This window comes from Hylobates moloch, unplaced genomic scaffold (assembly GCF_009828535.3).
Source record: "Hylobates moloch isolate HMO894 unplaced genomic scaffold, HMol_V3 SCAFFOLD_18, whole genome shotgun sequence".
NCBI lineage: Eukaryota > Metazoa > Chordata > Mammalia > Primates > Hylobatidae > Hylobates > Hylobates moloch.
Genome location: NW_026652293.1, coordinates 72,690,159 through 72,709,123, shown reverse-complemented (window position 1 = coordinate 72,709,123; position 18,965 = coordinate 72,690,159). Strand labels below are relative to the sequence as shown.

General features: G+C 40.2%; 1 protein-coding gene and 1 pseudogene across 1 annotated transcript in view; both read right to left on the bottom strand.

Moving 5' to 3' along the window:
• FMN2 (formin 2) overlaps window positions 1-18,965 on the bottom strand; it is a 389,644-nt gene that overhangs the window by 290,533 nt on the left and 80,146 nt on the right. Inside the window, exon 3 of the mRNA XM_032137182.2 lies at window positions 8,798-8,945. Coding sequence (XP_031993073.2) covers window positions 8,798-8,945 — 148 coding nt within the window. The remainder of the gene's footprint in view (window positions 1-8,797; window positions 8,946-18,965) is intronic.
• On the bottom strand, window positions 15,042-16,288 carry LOC116457751 (alcohol dehydrogenase class-3-like; annotated as a pseudogene).

Below are 18,965 nucleotides of genomic sequence, written 5' to 3'. Positions count from 1 at the left end.
CACAAGGCTTGGTTTCAACTACTGTTACTCCCTAGCCTCTCTACCCACCTCCATCTGTCCTAACTTGCTCACCAGGCCAGCCACCCTGGCCAGCTTGCTTGTCTTGTAACACACCAGTCATGCTTCTTCCATCGGGCCACCAAAGCCACAGTGGCTACTGCCTCTGCCCAGAGCACTGCACTCACTCTTCTTCCCAAAATCTGCAAGCCCCACTCTGTGGCTGCTTCCTCTGGAGTTTTGCTAAAGCAGCGACCCCACCCACTCCTTGGCACTCACCACACACTCACCCTTACTTTCTTGGTAACCTGGATCATCACACCATATACTCCATAATGCATTTGGTTGCCTACTTATTTATACCTCTCATTCCACTAGAACATAAACTCTGTGAAAGCAAGAATTTTTGTCAGTTTTTCCCCTTGTTGTATCCCCCACATCCAAATAGTACCTGGCACTTAGTAGGTGCTTAAAATATTTGTTGAGTAATTGTAGGAGTGAATGAAAGAATAAATGAAAGATCAAAACAATGATGAGACCATGAAAGTGGGTTCCACCAGGAAAAGTGGGGGTATCCTGGGCAAAGAAAGAGAGAGTAAGGATTTTACAAGAGACAATATAGATATTTGCCTTGCCTTTAGCTATTTCCTGAATCTCAGCTAAGAGTGTATAGTTTAAAACAAAAATCATTGAGAATAGCATGATGCAGTCACTTACCAGTAAGTGTCACGGTGGCAATAAACAATTGGCCCTAAAATACAACCATTTTCCCAGATAAATATAGCATGTCATTGAGCTAATCAAAAAGAGATTCTTCTCTTATATACTGACAAATCTCTACTCTGAACTTAACACCAGAGTTAGCCAAATTTTAATAAAGATCTTTAACAGCAAAGCTAGTTAACAGTTAATATTAAAGCAAATCCAAACTCCAGAACGCTCTCATGTTCTATGGTTTTTCGTCACTTCCACAATAGACTCAAGACAAGTCTTGGCTTTGTACCAGTGGAGAAAAGTTTCTCTTCCTCTTCTATTTAGATCGTGCCATAAGAGCCTAAAGGCTCTCCTGGTGGTACACGAAGAGTTCTTTACATTAGAAACGCACAAAATGCTTTCTAGCTTTTTTCTATAGTCCTTGACCCGGTAACTGGACCCAAAAAGTAAACTTCTGGGCTTTGATGGTAAAGAACAAGCACAGTGTAGCAGAAAAACATACTTAGAAAACCACGTTTATTAGAAAGATGCATCAGCAAAATATTCTGCACATCTACACCCAAACTTCCAGCTTCTCTCTGTCTAATTCAATGGCTACCTGAACTGAATTCATTCTCCCAACCCCATCCCTTTCACTATAGTTTTATTTGTTTGAATCTGTGTGTTAAAACATCGAAGAGAAATTTGTAGGTTGAAACGCTGTCTTCAAAATCATAAGCTGGAAAATAGGAGTTCTAGAGGGTCAAGATTTTAAGATGAAAGAGACGTACATAATAACTCTACTGAAAAATAAAGAGAAAATAAGTGAGAACCACTGAGAGAGGAGAGAAAAATACATGATAAGGAAAAAAAATACAGAATAAAAGAAAGAGAGATAGAAGGAGAAAGGTATAGGAGGGAGAAAGTAAAGGGAAGCATGAAAAATGGTGAAAGTGTCCTTTAGGGAGCAGAGAGAAATTGATGTACCAGTAATGGCTGAAGGGCGGAGTCACTAGATAGGTGCATCTGAGATATCAGCTTAGTTCCAACTTTCACAGAGCTCCCTAAATGAAAGTGATCACTCCCGGAACTCCCGACTCCCACGTTGCCAACACTCTCCTCCTCCCAGGATCCAGGGCACTTTCAGGAATTGCCTTAAACCCCGCTCTAGGACAGACTGATCATCTCCATCAAATATTCATCACTAGAATGGTTATTATTTTCAAAGAGTACCCCGGTGAGAGAGCTCTCAAGGGTACATTTAAAATGGCCACCTCCTTCACCCATCCTTCAAATTAAGAAACCAGAATGTTCTTAAAAACAACAACAACAAAAAAAAATCAGGCCGGGTGCAGTGGCTCACATCTGTAATCCTAGCACTTTGGGAGGCCGAGGCGGGCAGATCACAAGGTCAGGCCAATAGGGTGAAACCCCGTCTCTACTAAAAATACAAAAATTAGCCGGCCTGGTGGTGGGCACCTGTAGTCCCAGCTACTTGGGAGGCTGAGGCAGGAGAATCGCTTAAACCCGGGAGGCGGAGCTTGCAGTGAGCCGAGATCGCGCCGTTGCCCTCCAGCCTGGGCCACAGAGCGAGTCTCAAAAATAAAATAAAATAAAATAAAAATTCATTATGAAGCAGAAGCAGAGAGGGAGAAAGAACATTCCTTAAAAAAAGTTAAATACGGCCAGGCGCGGTGGCTCATGCCTGTAATCCCAGCACTTTGGGAGGCTGAGGCCGGTGGATCACGAGGTCAGGAGATCGAGACCATCCTGGCTAACACGGTGAAACCCCGTCTCTACTAAAAATACCAAAAAAATTAGCCGGGCTTAGTGACTGGCGCCTGTAGTCCCAGCTACTCAGGAGGCTGAGGCAGGAGAATGGCGTGAACCCGGGAGGCGGAGCTTGCAGTGAGCCGAGATGGCGCCACTGCACTCCAGCCTGGGCCACACAGCGAGACTCCATCTCAAAAAAAAAAAAAGTTAAATATTCCATTTTAAAAAGTTACCTCAAAATTCTGAGCATAATCTAAAATTCTGGACTCCCTATGGACTCCAAATGTTTCAGGACTGACCTCTTTATCATCACAAAATAAGCCTTTCACTCACGAAACAAAATATACTTGGATGAGCTGTGTATTTACAGAGAGAAGACAGTAAGACAATGAGCGGGATATGCCTCTGCTAAGAATGGAAAATAAACTGCCTTTTAAAATATACATACAAAATATGCCTTCTAAAAATGAATGAAGTAGTCTCTAAACAGACATTTTAAGTTAAAATGAAGCTATATAAAATTATTATATTATAGCTTCTTTAATGGTATATACCAGTTTGTTTCAAATCCAGTCAATTTAACTGAAACAGAATTCATTAAACTCCATTAAAATATCATGACTTATGATTGGCTGCCTAATAAATGCAAGATGTTTTTAATTCTGATATACCATGTCTTTCCACAAATGAAAATGTGGTTAAACACTTGAATTTTCCTAAATGAGGCCAATTCCATGATCTGCTTATTTGATTATTTAATAGTATTGAGGCTTTGCCTCTCATTGTCAACAAAATATAGCCACATCTAGGCTCTAGTTAGCACAGGAGAAAATGAAGGCCAATTTTATAAAAACTATATGCATGTATATATACATGTATTTATATACACATACATGCATACACACACTATATAATATATATTCAATATATTAATTCAATATATGATATATATTCAATTTATATATAATATATAATATATAATCATAATCCAATCATATAATATATATAATATTATATATATATTATATGTTTACACGTTGAAAATGGAGAATTATCTTTGGGAGACACAGTCAATCTATTCCAGTACATTTTATTCCTTAAGTGAGAGTCTCAGAGAGATAGAATACTATCAAGTCTCCCCTAGTCCCTTATAGAATTTCTGCATTATCTCAACCGAAATTATGTTAAAACATTTGAACAAAACACAGAAATGGACTGGGCATGGTGGCTCATGTCTATAATCCCAGCACTTTGGGCGGCCAAGGTGGGAGGAACACTTACGCCCAGGAGTTCAACACCAGCCTGAGCTACATGACAAAACCTCGTATCTACAAAAAATTTTAAAAAATTAGCTGGCATGGTGGTTCACACTTGTAATCCCAGCACTTTGGGAGGCTGAGGTGGAAGGATCACTTGAGCTCAGGTGGTGAAGGCTTCAGTGAGCTGAGATCATGTCACTACACACCAGCCTGGGTGACAGAGTTAAACCCTGTCTCAAAAAAAAGGAAATGAGTTAATACTGTATTGACATTGCACGGCACAGAATTTCTTCTCTTAGGAACCATTAGAGACACTTCTTTGGGATATTAGTTGTGCTTCTCTGAGTGACTGTGTTTTCAATCGGACACTGAGGAAGACGCTCACATTCCCCTTTCTGCTCTGCACCTGAGGGCTAAATTTCCAATTACCTTTAGAAATGGCAGATCCTTATGAGATATATTTCACTCGGCTGTCTTATCTCAGCTTCATTTTATTGTTCCATCCTAAATTGCTTTTAGTTTGATCTATATTCCTTTATGATCCTTTTGTACATTTTACATATTTATAAGCTGCTCAAATCTTTTTTTGGAACAAAGGTGAATTACAATGTATTCAGCCAGTGCATAACTGCACTTTAAAGGATTTTCACATGAAAATCTTCTGCCATGGTTCTTTGTTTTCTTTCTTTTATTTGTTGCAGCAGGAAGTCAGCTACCATGTTTCTACCAGATCCTCTTCCATATATTTTCTTCTAGGATTTTCTGTGCCTTGATTGCCTTTCTAAAAAGTCAGTTCTCTGTTTCCTCTCAGCCATTCACATTTTCAAAGACAGGTAAGGGATATGATTTTCCACAGATGAAATGACAATGATCAAGTCCCTATTCACATCTCCACACCTGCTCCTGCTCTGGGTTCTCCGTGAATTTGAAAACTCAAGTTAATTACTTGATGTTCTTCAAATCTATTGAATGACCTTTGAAACTTGGTATTGAGCCCCTAAATTGGTCCAAGAACTGTTTTAGCCCATACAAAACTCTCCCTCAAATCTTGCATTAATGTGCTAGGTAGATGTTTATTTAGATCTTTTCCAGCAACAGATTTTCATCATTCACTCAAATGTTTAAGTATATACTATATGCCAGAAAGTGTTGAAATTCTGAAAGCTGATGAGGAAGACATGTATATGTATAAACAGAAAAATTCAATACATAAAGCATTCAGATGACAGAGATATGAATAGGATGTCATGGGACTCCAGAAAAGAGTCTATGAGTGGGAAACAGCCATGGATGGGTGGGTGAGTGCCGTGTATAGGCAAGGGAAACTGAGGGAGAAGATAAAGAAAAATGATAAATAGAAAGGGTTTCTTTGTATCAATGTTTTTGCCACCAACTGGTTTGGGTTTTTTGTTTAATGCCACCAACATGGGAAGCACATTACTTCCTTTTTTCCCAGCCAGTCTTATCCTTCAGGAGTGTTCTGCAGACTTCAACAGGTCAATGTTAACACCTTAGGCCCATCTGTGGAGACAATGCCAACTGCAGAGGGAGCCAGGATGAGAACAAAGGACTGACAGGAATCTGCAACTCACTGTGAGAAGAGGCACCAAGACCTCACCATGGCCTCAGCCCTTCCAATTCATACAAAGAAGGGGCAGTTCCTTCACCAATCCATAAAGGAGGAAAAAAACCATCTTTCACAGAAGAGATCATGAAAAAGTTAAAGTGAGATGCTCCCTATGCAGTTAAAGTGAGGTACATGAAAAAGGCAGAAGAGAGAGTACCACAAATCTGAACTAGCTGGACATGTGAATTAGGTAACCAATTTTAAGAGCTGGAAAAAAGGCCCAGTGCAGTGGCTCAAGCCTGTAATCCCAGCACTTTGGGAGGCCGAGGGGGGTGGATCACCTGAGGTCAGGAGTTCAAGACCAGCTGGGCCAAGATGGTGAAACCCCGTCTCTACAAAAATACAAAAATTAGCTGGGCATGATGGTGGGTGGCTGTAATCCCATCCCTTCGGGAGGCTGAGGCGGGAAAATCACTTGAACCCGATGGTTGCAGTGAGCCGAGATCACGCCATTGCACTCCAGCCTGGGAGACAGAGTGAGACTCCAAAAACAAACAAACGACAACAAAAAAATGAGCTGGAAAAAACAACGAACGAAGCAAGCAAAAAAAAAAAAAAAAGTCCTCAACTTTCTAAGCTAGACCTGCAAGTCTTTCTTCTTCTTCTTCAAAAAATGTCATTGAACTCTTTGACTTTGAATTAAAATAGAAAGGGGTCAACCGGGCACGGTAGCTCATGCCTGTAATCCCAGCACTTTGGGAGGCAGAGGCGGGCAGATCACTTGAGGTCAGGAATTCGATACCAGCTTAGCTAACATGGTGAAACCCCGTCTCTACTAAAAATACAAAAATTAGCCAGGCATGGTGGTGGGCGCATGTATCCCAGCTACTTGGGAGGCTGAGGCAGGAGAATCACTTGAACTCAGGAGGCGGAGGTTGCAGTGAGCCAAGATTGTGCCATTACACTCTAGACTGGGTGACAGAGTAAGAATCCATAAAAAAAAGGGGGGGGGGTCATGTGTTATATACAGTGGATTTAACCAAGATGTCACTACAGAAGAATGTGCACCTATCAGTTAACTACAAATAGATCGTTACTAATTATATTATCAAACTTTGTGATTGATGTAAAACATGAGACTGTAGGCAAAGGTTACCTATGACATTGACATTCCCACTCTTACAACTGACCGATTAGAAGAGAGTGTGGTATAGTTCTGGGAATGAGGCTGTCTCATGGAGGTGTCTTTCCAAATGAACGTCAGGGAGTCACAACAGAAAAAATTTAGAAAGACCCATTAGATCACTCTGATGAAAAAATGCTCTATGACTGTTGGGGTTTATAATAGATCCACTAGAGAAAAATAAGTCACTAAGTTAAATTACTTCTTACCTCCATCATCCTCTTCAAGAATGCATTTTTAAAAAGGAGACAAGTTATTTCATTAAAAATCATTTACTCTGGCATTTTGCAAACTACATCAAATCATGAAGCAAAAACCAGGTGACAAACTTCCTGGTATCAATTCCAACTATCATCTTTTACCAAACTAAAATTCAGGTTATCGCATTCAATTAACTTCTAGTCAAGTGCTCCACCAGTATATATACCAGCAACATAAAATGTTTCATAATGCTTTATAAAGTTCCCTAAAATTTAAGAATATCATATAAATGTTTCAGTTAGAAAAGTTGAGAATGATACAGTAGGGAAGAGAAAACATTAAAATATCACCCAATCAATGTTGCAAAACACGGGATATAAACAACTGTTAAAAGGGCTCTCCACGCAATTGATTAATTCAACTATATCTACCCGTAAGTATTTTGTATCAATAAATGTTATCATAAATAGAGTAGTGTGGAAAATGGGATCAATACTTTTAATTGTGTGTTTTCCTTTGAAAACTAAAAGTCCTTTAATTTGCTTGCTTTTCAGGTGCTATCATGTTAGAGGTCTCTGATCTCTGAAGATCTTTGCTTAAAGGAAGTCTGCCTTGGCCTTTGAGAAATTGCTCTCTGTAAGTGTTACAACAAACCCAGTGTCCTACCTGAAACAACACTTCCTACACTCTCTCTCTCATTTGTTGTTCATTTCAGGGAGTACAGCCCACCTAGTGAATATTGAGCAGTGTTTCAAAAGCACTGGACATTTCAAAAGGGAGATTCAAGGTCAAGTGGGGGCCCTCATTTCAGTGAATCGGTGGAAAGAAAAAAGGCGCAAATACATTCCTCCAGAGACTGGGATAAAAATGGGAGGCAAGTGCAGAACTTTGGTTGGGGGACTGGAATAAAACCTTTTACATTGTTGGTCATTGTTGGTTGAAAGGGACCTCATGAATAAGGCAACGACGTGAAACAATGACAATAATTGTAATAAATAATATTAAATACATGGAGCTAGGTACTGCATTCTACATTCTAATGCTTCATATAAATGCCTGAATTCTCAAAGCAGCCCTACGCAGTACATGCTATGCTCATCACCATTTTACAGATGAGAAAACCGAATACAGTTGTTAGGAAATTTGCCTAAGATTACAAAGCTAATAAGTTGGCAAAGCCCAAGCTCCATGCTTTTAAGTTATACTCTTCTACTATGGGTCCAAAATAAGTTTCCAATGACTATCTTCCTCTCTATGAGCCCATGAGAAAAAAAAAAATCAAAATTCTTAACTCTAATATCTATGTTACCATTTAGGAAAATCTGGTGGAGGAGAAATCTATGAATAGCAATGATGCTCTTCTATTTACTCCTCACTCATGCTTCAGAAATCAACATTTATGCCTGGTCAGTCCACCAGGAGGAAGTTGGGAATTTATTACAACAAAATGAAGAAAAGCCCAGCTGCCGTGGCTCATGCCTGTAATTCCAGCACTTTAGGAGACCGAGGGAGGAGAATTGCTTGAGCCCAGGAGTCTGGATCAGCCTAGCCAACAGATTGAGACTCTGGCTCTACAAAGAAATTAGCTGGACATGGTGGTGCATGGCTGTGGTCCCAGCTACTTGGGAGGCTGAGTTGGGAGAATCGCTTGAGCCAGGGAAGTTGAGACTGCAGTAAGCCATGCTCCACTGCACTCTAGCTTGGGTGACAAAGCAAGACCTTGTCAAAAAAAAAAAAAGAAGAAGAAGAAGAAGAAGGGAAAAAAAAAAAAAAAAAGGAGAAAACAACCATATTCCATAAAGCATTGTTATACAAATATGGTTCTCAGTTCTGTATGACAAACATAAAGTGTTTTCTTAAAACCAGGCTTGGGGTCATCATCCTGCTGAACTCCTCCAAATAAACCTGAGGCTAATCTCACGCTAGCTTCCCAGCCAATAACACAAAATAAGACAACAAACGGAACGAAGAGAGAAAAGACCCCAAAATAAAAATTTTTTAAAGATTATATCTGAATGCCATGCAATTAAAAATAAAAGATTACTTAAAACTAAGATTTAATAAAACTTATATCTCTCTATCTTGCCTCTTCCAGTTATCTCTGAAGACAAAGGAAACGGTTACCTGTTTCAGCATCCTCAAGCCTGTGCTCCTCATCGGGAGGTTTGGATGGTGGCCCCATGGATGGGACTCGCCTAGGAAACTGCCCTTCTGAATAGTCCAACGAGTGTGTGGGTTGACTAACTGCCGCCCAGGTATAAAGTTGATCTTGCTATATTTAAAAATAAAAAATGTTGAAATGCTATTAATTCAGTTACAAAAAAATAAGCCATGACTAATACATTGCAAAATCATTTCTATGTAAATTACTTACATATGCATACATATATGAAACAAAAACAGCATTTTATACTATTCAGTGTAGATTCCTAAGATACACATTTTTTTTCACGCAGTAATTTTATCTTTATAACCACATTTGCCTCAACTTCATTTCTATAGTAAAACCTACACCTCTTTCTTTGGAGGGAGGGATGCTACGTAGTCCTGCAGGGAATTATAAAATCAGGCCGTCCAGACAGTCAATCAGAGAACTCCCTGAACTAGCATCTTTAATTCATCTGAATATGATATCCCTTTTAAAATTGTTTATATACTTGTGGGAATGTCAAAGGACAGGCTGTACTTGGGCACCACAGGACAATAATAGCTCCCGTGCCTTCAACCACAAAAGGCCCAGGAAACCGACTTATCTGGGGTCCAGGTTGGAAACTGGGGGAGAAACCACGAAACAGTGAATGAACCTGCCAAGAAAAAGAAAAAAGAAAAAGAAATGAATAGGGATCTTCTGGCCAAGAAAGACCTCGCCAGCTACAGACCAACAGAATGTGGACAGAATGAGAAAGCAGCTAGTACTATACCTAGGGCCAGGAGACAAACTACAAATCTCACAGGGAAGCCTGCTCCACGGCCTATAAACACCTTGGAAGACTGCTCATTAGGATTTCAGAATAACAGTGTGTTCAACCATTTTAGGATGCATATGCTCAATATATGCATGCCCTATATTTGTGACATTTTTCTTAACTGGGTGTATTTCCCTAATACCTTTGATCCACATCAAGTAAAGCAAAGAGAAGAACAATATGGTGGAAGCGAAAAACAAAAATCCACTGTAATCACTGGGTCGAGACTACAAAGTAAATGAGTTATCAGATGGATGCTGCTCTTTCTGTATTTAACAAATTAAGAAATTCATAAAGTAATCTCCAGCATGAACAGGAAGATACAATGTATAGACCAGTTAGTTTAAGCTTTACATTTAGGGACAGTCAATCAATGAATTGACCTATATCATAATTTAAAACTTCTGTGCATCAAAGGACACAATCAGAGTAAAAAGGCAACCTACAAAATGGGAGGAAGTATTTGCAAATCAACTCTGATAAGGATTTAATATCCTGAATATAGAAAGAACTCCTACAAGTCAACAACAAAAAACAAATAACCTGATTTTAAAATGGGCAAAGGCCTTGAATAGACATTGTTTCAAAGGAGATACACAAAATAGTCAAGAAGCACATGAAAAGATGCTCAATATCACTAATCATTATGGAAATGCAAATCAAAACTACAATGAAATCACCTCACACCCAAGAGGATGGCTATTATTTAAAAAACAAACAAACAAACAACAACAACAACAAATAAAGCACCAGCCTGGGCAACATGGCAAAACCTCATCTCTACAAAAATATAAAAATTAGCCAGGTATAATGGCACACACCTGTAGTCCTAGCTACTTGGGAGGCTAACATGGGAGGATCACTTGAGCCCCGGAAGTCGAGGCTACAGTGAGCCATGGTCACGCCACTACACTCCAGCCCAGCAAAAAAGCAAGGCCCTATCCAAAACAACAACAACAACAAGATAGAACACAAGTGCTGGTGAGGATGTGGAGAAATTGAAAGCATTGTGTACTATTAGTGATACTGTAAAATGATACTGTTGCTATGGAAAACATATGGCAGTTCCTCAAAAAATTAAAAATAGAATTACCATGTGATCCAGCAATTACACTTCTGGATATATACACCACAGAATTAAAACTAGGATCTCAAAGAAATATCTGTACACCTATGTTCATAACAGCATGTTCACAACAGCCAAAAGGTGGAAGCAACCCATGTGTCCATCCATGAATGAACAGATAAACAAAATGCGATATATATATATATATATATACTGGGAAATTTTTTAGCCTTTAAATAGAAGAAAACTCTGATACATGCTACCGCATGGATGAACCTGGAGGACATTTGGCTAAATGAAATAAGCCTGCTACAAACAGACGAATACTGTATGATTGTACCTATAAGAGGTACACAGCATTGTCAAATTCATATTGTCAGAAAGTCAAATGGTGGTTGCCAGCGGTTGGAGAGATGAGGGATAGGAAGTTGTTGCAATGTAATGGGTACAGAGTTTGTTTTGCAAGAAGAAAAAATTCTGGGGATTGATTGCACAACAGTATGAATATACGTTAACAATACTGAATTGGACACTTAAAATGGTTAAGGTGGTAAATTAATGTTCTGTGTATTTTGTGACAGTTAAAATTTTTTTAATAATTTTTTTAAAAAACAGTAAATGCAAGGCTGTTGGGAATAGCTAAGATGCACTTATTCAAGAGCAGTGCATGATTACATTGACAGGTCAGTTCTTAAGAGGTAACATGGATACTGTGATGGCTTAAGAAAACAACTGAACTGTAGCCAGGCATGTGGCTCATGCCTAGGATTCCAGCACTTCGGGAGGCAGAGTCAGGTAAATTGCTTGAGCCCAGGAGCTCAAGACCAGCCTAGGCAATACAGTGAGACCCCACCTCTACAGAATATTTAAAAATTTTAAAAAATTAGCCAGGGATGGTGGCACACACTTTTATTCCTAGCTACTCAGGAGGCTGAAGTGAAAGGATCACTTGAGCCTGGGAGGTTGAGGCTGCAATGAATGATGACTATGCTTCTGCACTCTAGCCTGGACAACAGAGCAAGACCCTATCTCAAAAAAAAAGAAAAGTTTCTGAAATGAAATGCCCTCTCCACTCTATCCTTCACCGCCCTCCAGTTAGTGGTAATGATACCTATTTTAGCTACAGTTAGCTACAGTTCTTCTACACAGCCCCAGAAAACAGCCTATCTTAAATCTTTGCAGCCATTGCCTCCTAATATTTTCCAGAGTAGCAGAACCAAACTGGCCACAACAGCATGCTTCTAAGCCTGAGCTTCAGTTCCTCATGTGTAAAATATGGTATCTATAGCATGCTTAGAAAAATGCTTGGCCTACCAGCTCCTCTGGGAGTTGGCAGAGAGAAGCAGGGCTGGAGTGACTGACAGGCTCCAGACCTGGCATCATGATCAGCCACAAAAAGACTTTTGCCTAGCAAGCCATTATCCTGCTGACAGCCTCAGACATCGTTTTTTTCCATATAAAAGAGGTAGCACCAACAACCAACGGGATAAACTATCTCACCAAGTTTCATCATTCACCAAAATACAAAGCATGCTAAAAGCACTCTATAAAACCTCATATAAACAAACAAAAGTATCTGGTCAGTCCCCCAGTCTTTGAACCACACCTCAGAACTGTAATATATTACTGGGCTGTAATGGTAATCTCAAAACCTCTCGTTCCTCATGTAGCTCCACTGGCAGAAAATAAGCAAAACAGATTTCTTTCATGGTTCCTCCATGTCTGCAGAATCAAATCCCAACTCTTCAACTTAAATATCATTTCGACGTTCCTATATCCCTACCATCTTCCTTCCCAAATTCGTTTCCCATTTCCTAAACCAAGCTTCATGCCACTAGAATGCCCTCTCCAGCTCTACCCACTCAAGGAGTCTAATCAATCATTAAAAAATCTAGTTGAAGTCCCATTTCACCTGAATCAGACCCACCTCTGCTGAAAGGCCACTCCCGAATCATACAGCGAACTCAGCACACCTGCCACCCCACATTTTGACACTTAATGGTGTACTATCCAAAACAGTGGCTTGTCACCTAGTCCTGAGTGTATATCATGTTTCCTCAAATTGACTGCAAACTACTCCAGGATGAGAAGGGTGGACACGGGTCTTGTAAATCTCCCCTAGCTCTGGACAGTGCTATAACTACATAAAAGCCACTTGAGGCTGGGCGTGGTGGCTCACACCTGTAATCCCAGCACTTTGGGAGGCCAAGGCGGGCAGATCACCTGAGATCAGGAGTTCGAGACCAGCCTGGTCAACATGGTGAAACCCCATTTCTACTAAAAATACAAAAATTAGCTGAGCGTGGTGGCAGGCGCCTGTAGTTCCAGCTACTCGGAAAGCTGAGGCAGGAGAATTGTTTGAACCTAGGAGGCAGAGGTTGCAGTGAGCCGAGATCAGGCCACTGCGTTCCAGCCTAGATGACAGAGTGAGACTCCATCTCAAAAAAAAAAAAAAAAAAAAGGCCACTGGCTGCCTACTGAATTAACATATTTATCAAGTAAAAATAAATAAAAGAGATGGCTGGTCAATATAGGCAGAGGCTGTAGCTGCTAATCTCATTTTCTTCATTTGTTTACCAAGGAACCAAAAGGAAACATTGTGGGTATCATATGGAAAAATGAAGGTATCAGGTTATCTGTTATGTCTAAACCTATTGGTAATTAACTATTTAAAGAAAAAACATGGAGTAGATAAAATTCCTAGGATATATTCATTGCTCCCCCTAAGCAAACCTCATCACCTTTTGGACCCTCAATATTCTCATCAGTAAATCAGGAAAAATGTGTCCCTTGTCTTTTGGGGGGAGCTTGCATGAGGCAAGAGTAAATGATATGCGAAAAGAACTATGAAAACTACGTGGTGATATTCAAATGTAATATGCCATGAATACTATTTGTTTTGACTTTTAAAAGTCTGTGTTTGATTACAATAGTCACACTTTTTTTCTTTAAAAAAAATCCTTTTCAGAGGAATTGAAAATCATTATCTCACGTACACATCATCTCTACTTAACCAGCACTAAATCTTTCTGTGCTCTTTGCATGACTATAAGTAGTTGAGCAAACTGAGTTTTCTTGGCGTTTGTGCTGTTTGTCAACTGGTTTTGCATTCAATTAACAATTGCCCTGTGGTATTTCCTCAACCATCCATAAAAATGTCTTGTGTGTGTGTGTGTGTGTGTGTGTGTGTGTGTGTGTGTGTAACATTTCATGAATGTATTTGTTATTTTCCCAAATAGGGTATATGAGTTTCTAGCTACCAGTTACCATATCCTATATTCCCTTGTTTTCCCAGGAATGTCAAGTATAAATAATCAACATACTGTGAGTATTAAGGACAAGGTCAGGATGGATAAGAATTGTTTAACAGAGCAAATCGCAGTTTTATTTTTGGATTAAGGCAGGGATGCATTTTCATGGCCCCACTCCACATCCTTAAATTCTTAAGATCTGTTTTGGCTTTTGCTGAATGACATTATGTCTTCCTCTATTAAAGAAAACAAATACAAGCTTTCTACCGCAGGCATATGAGAAACTAAAATCACAACCTAAAAGTGGCGTAAGCAGGCTACAGGCCTGCTAGCTTAAGAAAAAGAAAAGTTACTTTTAGCAGCTATTTCCCCATCTTTTCACTAGATTATAAATAACAACACCCAAAATAACTCAGAGCTATAATCCACAAATAATTTATCATAGTGTGTCCATCAGAAAATAACAATGCTCGAAGGTAGGCATTCTAGGCCAGGCGTGGTGGCTCATGCCTATAATCCCAGCAATTTGGGAGGGTGAGGCAGGCGGATTACCTGAGGTCAGGAGTTCAAGACCAGCCTGGCCAACATGGCGAAACCTCGTCTCTACTAAAAGTATAAAAACATTAGCCGGGCGAGGTGGCGGGTGCCTGTAATTCCAGCTACTTGGGAGGCTGAGGCAGGAGAATCACTTGAACCCGGGAGGCGGAGGTTGCAGTGAGCCAAGATTGCACCACTGCACTCCAGCCTGGGCAATGAGAGAAACTCTGTCTCAAAAGAAAAAAAAAGAAGAAGGTAGGCATTCTAAGAGTGCTTCACTGAGATTTTTATAGGTAAGTTGAGGGTTTGGTTTCCACCTTAAAATATTTCAGATCAACATTTTTTCTGGTTCTTCCATATGCAAGAAAATTTCATTGTCCAATAGTCTGTATATTTTTTATAGAAATTACTTTTATTATGTTAAAATATTCCTTAATGAGCTAGCAATTATTTATGTGAAGGAGAGTCCAGAAAACAGGTCCATGACTGAAGTATTCTTGCCTTGATTACAGAGATTCATGAATGACACACATTACACCATTCTCTGGAGTAGCTGCTGAAGGTCTAGGAGGCGCTTCTGCCTGCCTGTTAGGCTACCCCCATCACATCACAACAGGATAGGCGCTGTTTTGCTCTTTCGAATTAAATCTTGACAACAGTTCGAATGCTCTTTCCAGAATGCATCAGTTGAAAGGCTTTGTTAATTTCATCGAAAGACAGACTGTGAGTTGCAAATTCATCAACTTTTATCTTTTTGGACATATATTCAGACACCAACTTTGGGACACTTCCTACACTCTTTCACCCTCCAAAGGCACTGCCTTTCCATGTGCGACCTGTTACCAGCTGGAATAGACGAGTGGCAATTTCTTGACCTGAAGCAGCTACTCCAACCACCACGCTGACGCCCCAGCTCTGCTGACATGCCTCAAATGCTGCTCTCACGACCTTGACATTCCTAATACATTCAAAGGAGTAGTCCACTCCTCCATCAGTCATCTCAGTGAGCACTTCCTGGATGGGTTTATTAAAATCCTGAGGGCTCATACATTCAGTGGCTCCAAACTCTTTAGCCTTTAGAAATTTATCTTGATTGATGTCCACACCAATGATCCAGGATGCACTAGACACTTTACCGCCCACGATAACTGTCAATCCAACTCCTCCCAGGCCGAAGATGGCACAAACAGAGCCAGGCTCCACTTTGACAGTGTTCACAGCAGCACCATAACCAGTTGAAATGCCACAACCTAAAAGGCAGACTTTATCCAAAGGTGCTAAAGAATCTATTTTAGTAACAGAGATATCAGCCACAACTGTGCATCCAGAAAATGTGCTGGTTCCCATGTAATGTAAAATTGTCTTTCCTTTGCAAGTAAATCTGCTGGTACCATCTGGCATTAATCCTTTCCCTTGAGTGACTCTTATCTTCTGGCAAAGGTTAGTTTTAGGATTTAGACAAAATTTGCATTCTCCACACTGTGGGATGTAAAATGGGATGACAGTTATCACCCGCCTTCAGCTTAGTAACTCCCTCACCAACACTTCCCACAATTCCAGCACCTTCATGTCCCAAGATCACTGGAAAACAACCCTCAGGATCAGCTCCGCTCAGGGTACAGGCATCGGTGTGGCAAACTGCAGTGGCAATGATCTTGATTCAAACTTCATGAGCCTTTGGGGGTGCCACCTCTATCTCCTCTATGGAGAGAGGCTTTCCAGCCTCCCAGGCAACTGCAGCCTTGCACTTGATAACCTGGTTCGCCATGTCCACGGGTTCTGGTCAGCGGGAGGAGTGGACTGTATATTAATGCAGAACCTAGATTATTACTGTCTGAGAGGAATTGTTGCTATTCTCATTCCATGATTGGCTTATCTGTGAGTAGAGACAGCATGTCCATCTGTGTGGGAATTAATCTGAGTTTAGGTTCCTCTCTTAATAAGAAACTATCAGCACTGCCCCAGCTCAATTGTCTATCAAGGCCAGCAGACCCATATTAAAGTAGCAAAATATGGTAACTGTATCCCAGATATTCCATAAAGTACTATCTCTCACCTGATATCACAGTTTGCATGAAAGGGAAAAAAATGAAAAATAAAAATTGCCTCAAAGTATGCAGCTCACTGATTTCTTTATAACCACTCTAAAATCTATCCTGGTCAGGTGTGGTGGCTCACGCCTATAATTCCAGCAGTTCAGAAGGCCGAGGCAGGAGTATTACTTGAGCCCAGGAGTTGGAGACCAGCCAGGACAAGATAGCAAGACCCTATCTCTACAGAAAAAAAAATTTTAGATAAAAAAAAATTAGCCAAGTGTGGTAGCACACTCCCGTGGTCCCAGCTACTTGAGGCTGAGGCGGAAGGATTGCATGAGCCTGGGGAGGAGGTCAAGGCTGCAGTGAGCTGTGATTGCACCACTGTACTCCAGCCTGGGTGACACAGTGAAACCATCTCAAAAACAAAACAAAACAAAACAAAACAGTATCAAATCAAATCTATCCCTAGATTATGTAGATAAATCTATCTCAGGCCAGCAGAGGGCTCTACACCTTGTCCTACTGACCTCAAAAAGAATTGCCTCAACTGAACTGTGCTTGGGTGTGGCCTCTGAGACAAGACTGCCAAGTCTACAGAAGACTACTGAAAATGCCAACCCATTACACAATATTTTGTGTAGCAGGGCTCTGAAGACACATGTATTCCTGATCTTAGAATTTCACAGCTCTGTCTAAAGAACTAAATAGTTGGATAGTATTTTGAGTCTGTGTTTTTATGTTTGAGATGGAAATGGAGTCTCCACGTCCCGGGTTCAAGCGATTCTCCTGCCTCAGCCTCCAGATTAGCTGGGACTACAGGCATGTGCCACCACACCCAGCTAACTTTTGTATTTTTAGTAAAGACAGGGTTTTTACTAAAACCTCATGATCCACCCACCTGGGCCTCTCAAAGTGTTGGGATTACAGGTGTGAGCCACCACACCTGGCCGTTTGTGTTTTTTTTTTTTTAATCTCAGGGACAAATAAATTGTGTTGATCAGATGTGCTTTTCATTTTGGCTATTAAAAAAAAAAAACAGTGAAATTCATATATGGCCCACCCGCCACATGTTTGGAGATTCTGGAATTTTTGTTTTTCATTAGTCTCATTCCTGGTTCTACTTCAGTATTGTCTTTTTTTCTTTAATCTTTTCACTGAAATAGCACATTTTTATTTTCTTACTGTATCTTTTTTTCTAATCAGTAGCAATAAACACATTATTACTATTGGGGAAATAACAAAAAGGCCTTATTTATCTAATTACCTGAAGAGATGGGGTCTCATTCTGTGGCCCAGGCTGAAGTGCAGTGGTGTGATCACAGGTCACTGTAGCCTTCAATTCCTGAGTTCAAGCGATCCTCCAACCTCAGCTTCCCAAGTGGCCAGGACTACAGGTGAGTACCATGATGCCTAGCTAATTTTTTTGTTTTTTTGTAGCGATGGAGTTTTGCTATGTTGCCCAGGCTGGTCTCAAACTCTTGAGCTCAAGTGATTCTCCCACCTTAGCCTCCCAAAATGTTGGTATTCCAGGCGTGAGCCACTGTGCCCAGCTGAGATGTCCACTTATTTTAACTCATTTGAACCATTTATAAGATGACTGACTGGCTGAATAAATAGTAGATCTATTGACAGTAGTCTGAATTGAACTCACAATATCTGGGTTTGCATTAATCATTTAATTATTAAAAAATAATAGCACAACCCTATAGAATTGTTTTGAGGGGGGGAGATAAGAAAAACAATAACTAATCAGTATCATAATACAACAGCATCCACTGTGTATATTTTCTAAATTTTCTTTTCTTTTGAGATGGAGTCTCACTCTATCACCCAGGCTGGAGTGCAGTGGCATGATCTTGCCTCATTCAAGGGATTCTTCTGCCTCAGCTTCCTAAGTAGCTGGGATTACAGGAGCGTGCCACCACGCCTGGCCAATTTTTTTATTTATAGTAGAGACAGGGTTTCACCATGTTGCCCAGGCTGGTCTTGAACTCCTGACCTCAAGCAATCCACTCACCTGGGCCTCCCGAAGTGCTGGGATTACAGGTGTGAGCCATTGTGCCCAGCCTATTTTCTAAATTTTCTTTGAATGTTTTATGTAGCTATAATCATAGTGCACATGCTTTTATAAATAACACATATTTTTAAAATAATTGCATCATCTTCACACTTATAATTTCTATTTCTGCCACAATCTTCACATAACACTATAACATAGCCATTAAAACAGCTCTATATGGAACACATAAATGTGATTGCCCAAAGCATCTATGGTTGGCTTTTAAATAAAAGCATTTATTTAAAAATGGAAATGTATATAAAAATGACAAATGTAAAAGAATAATAAGATAACATCAAAAGACTAAACCCCAGGATGAACTGAGATCTCTGACACGTTTACAAATAGGCCAGGCACTATGGCTCCCACCTGTAATC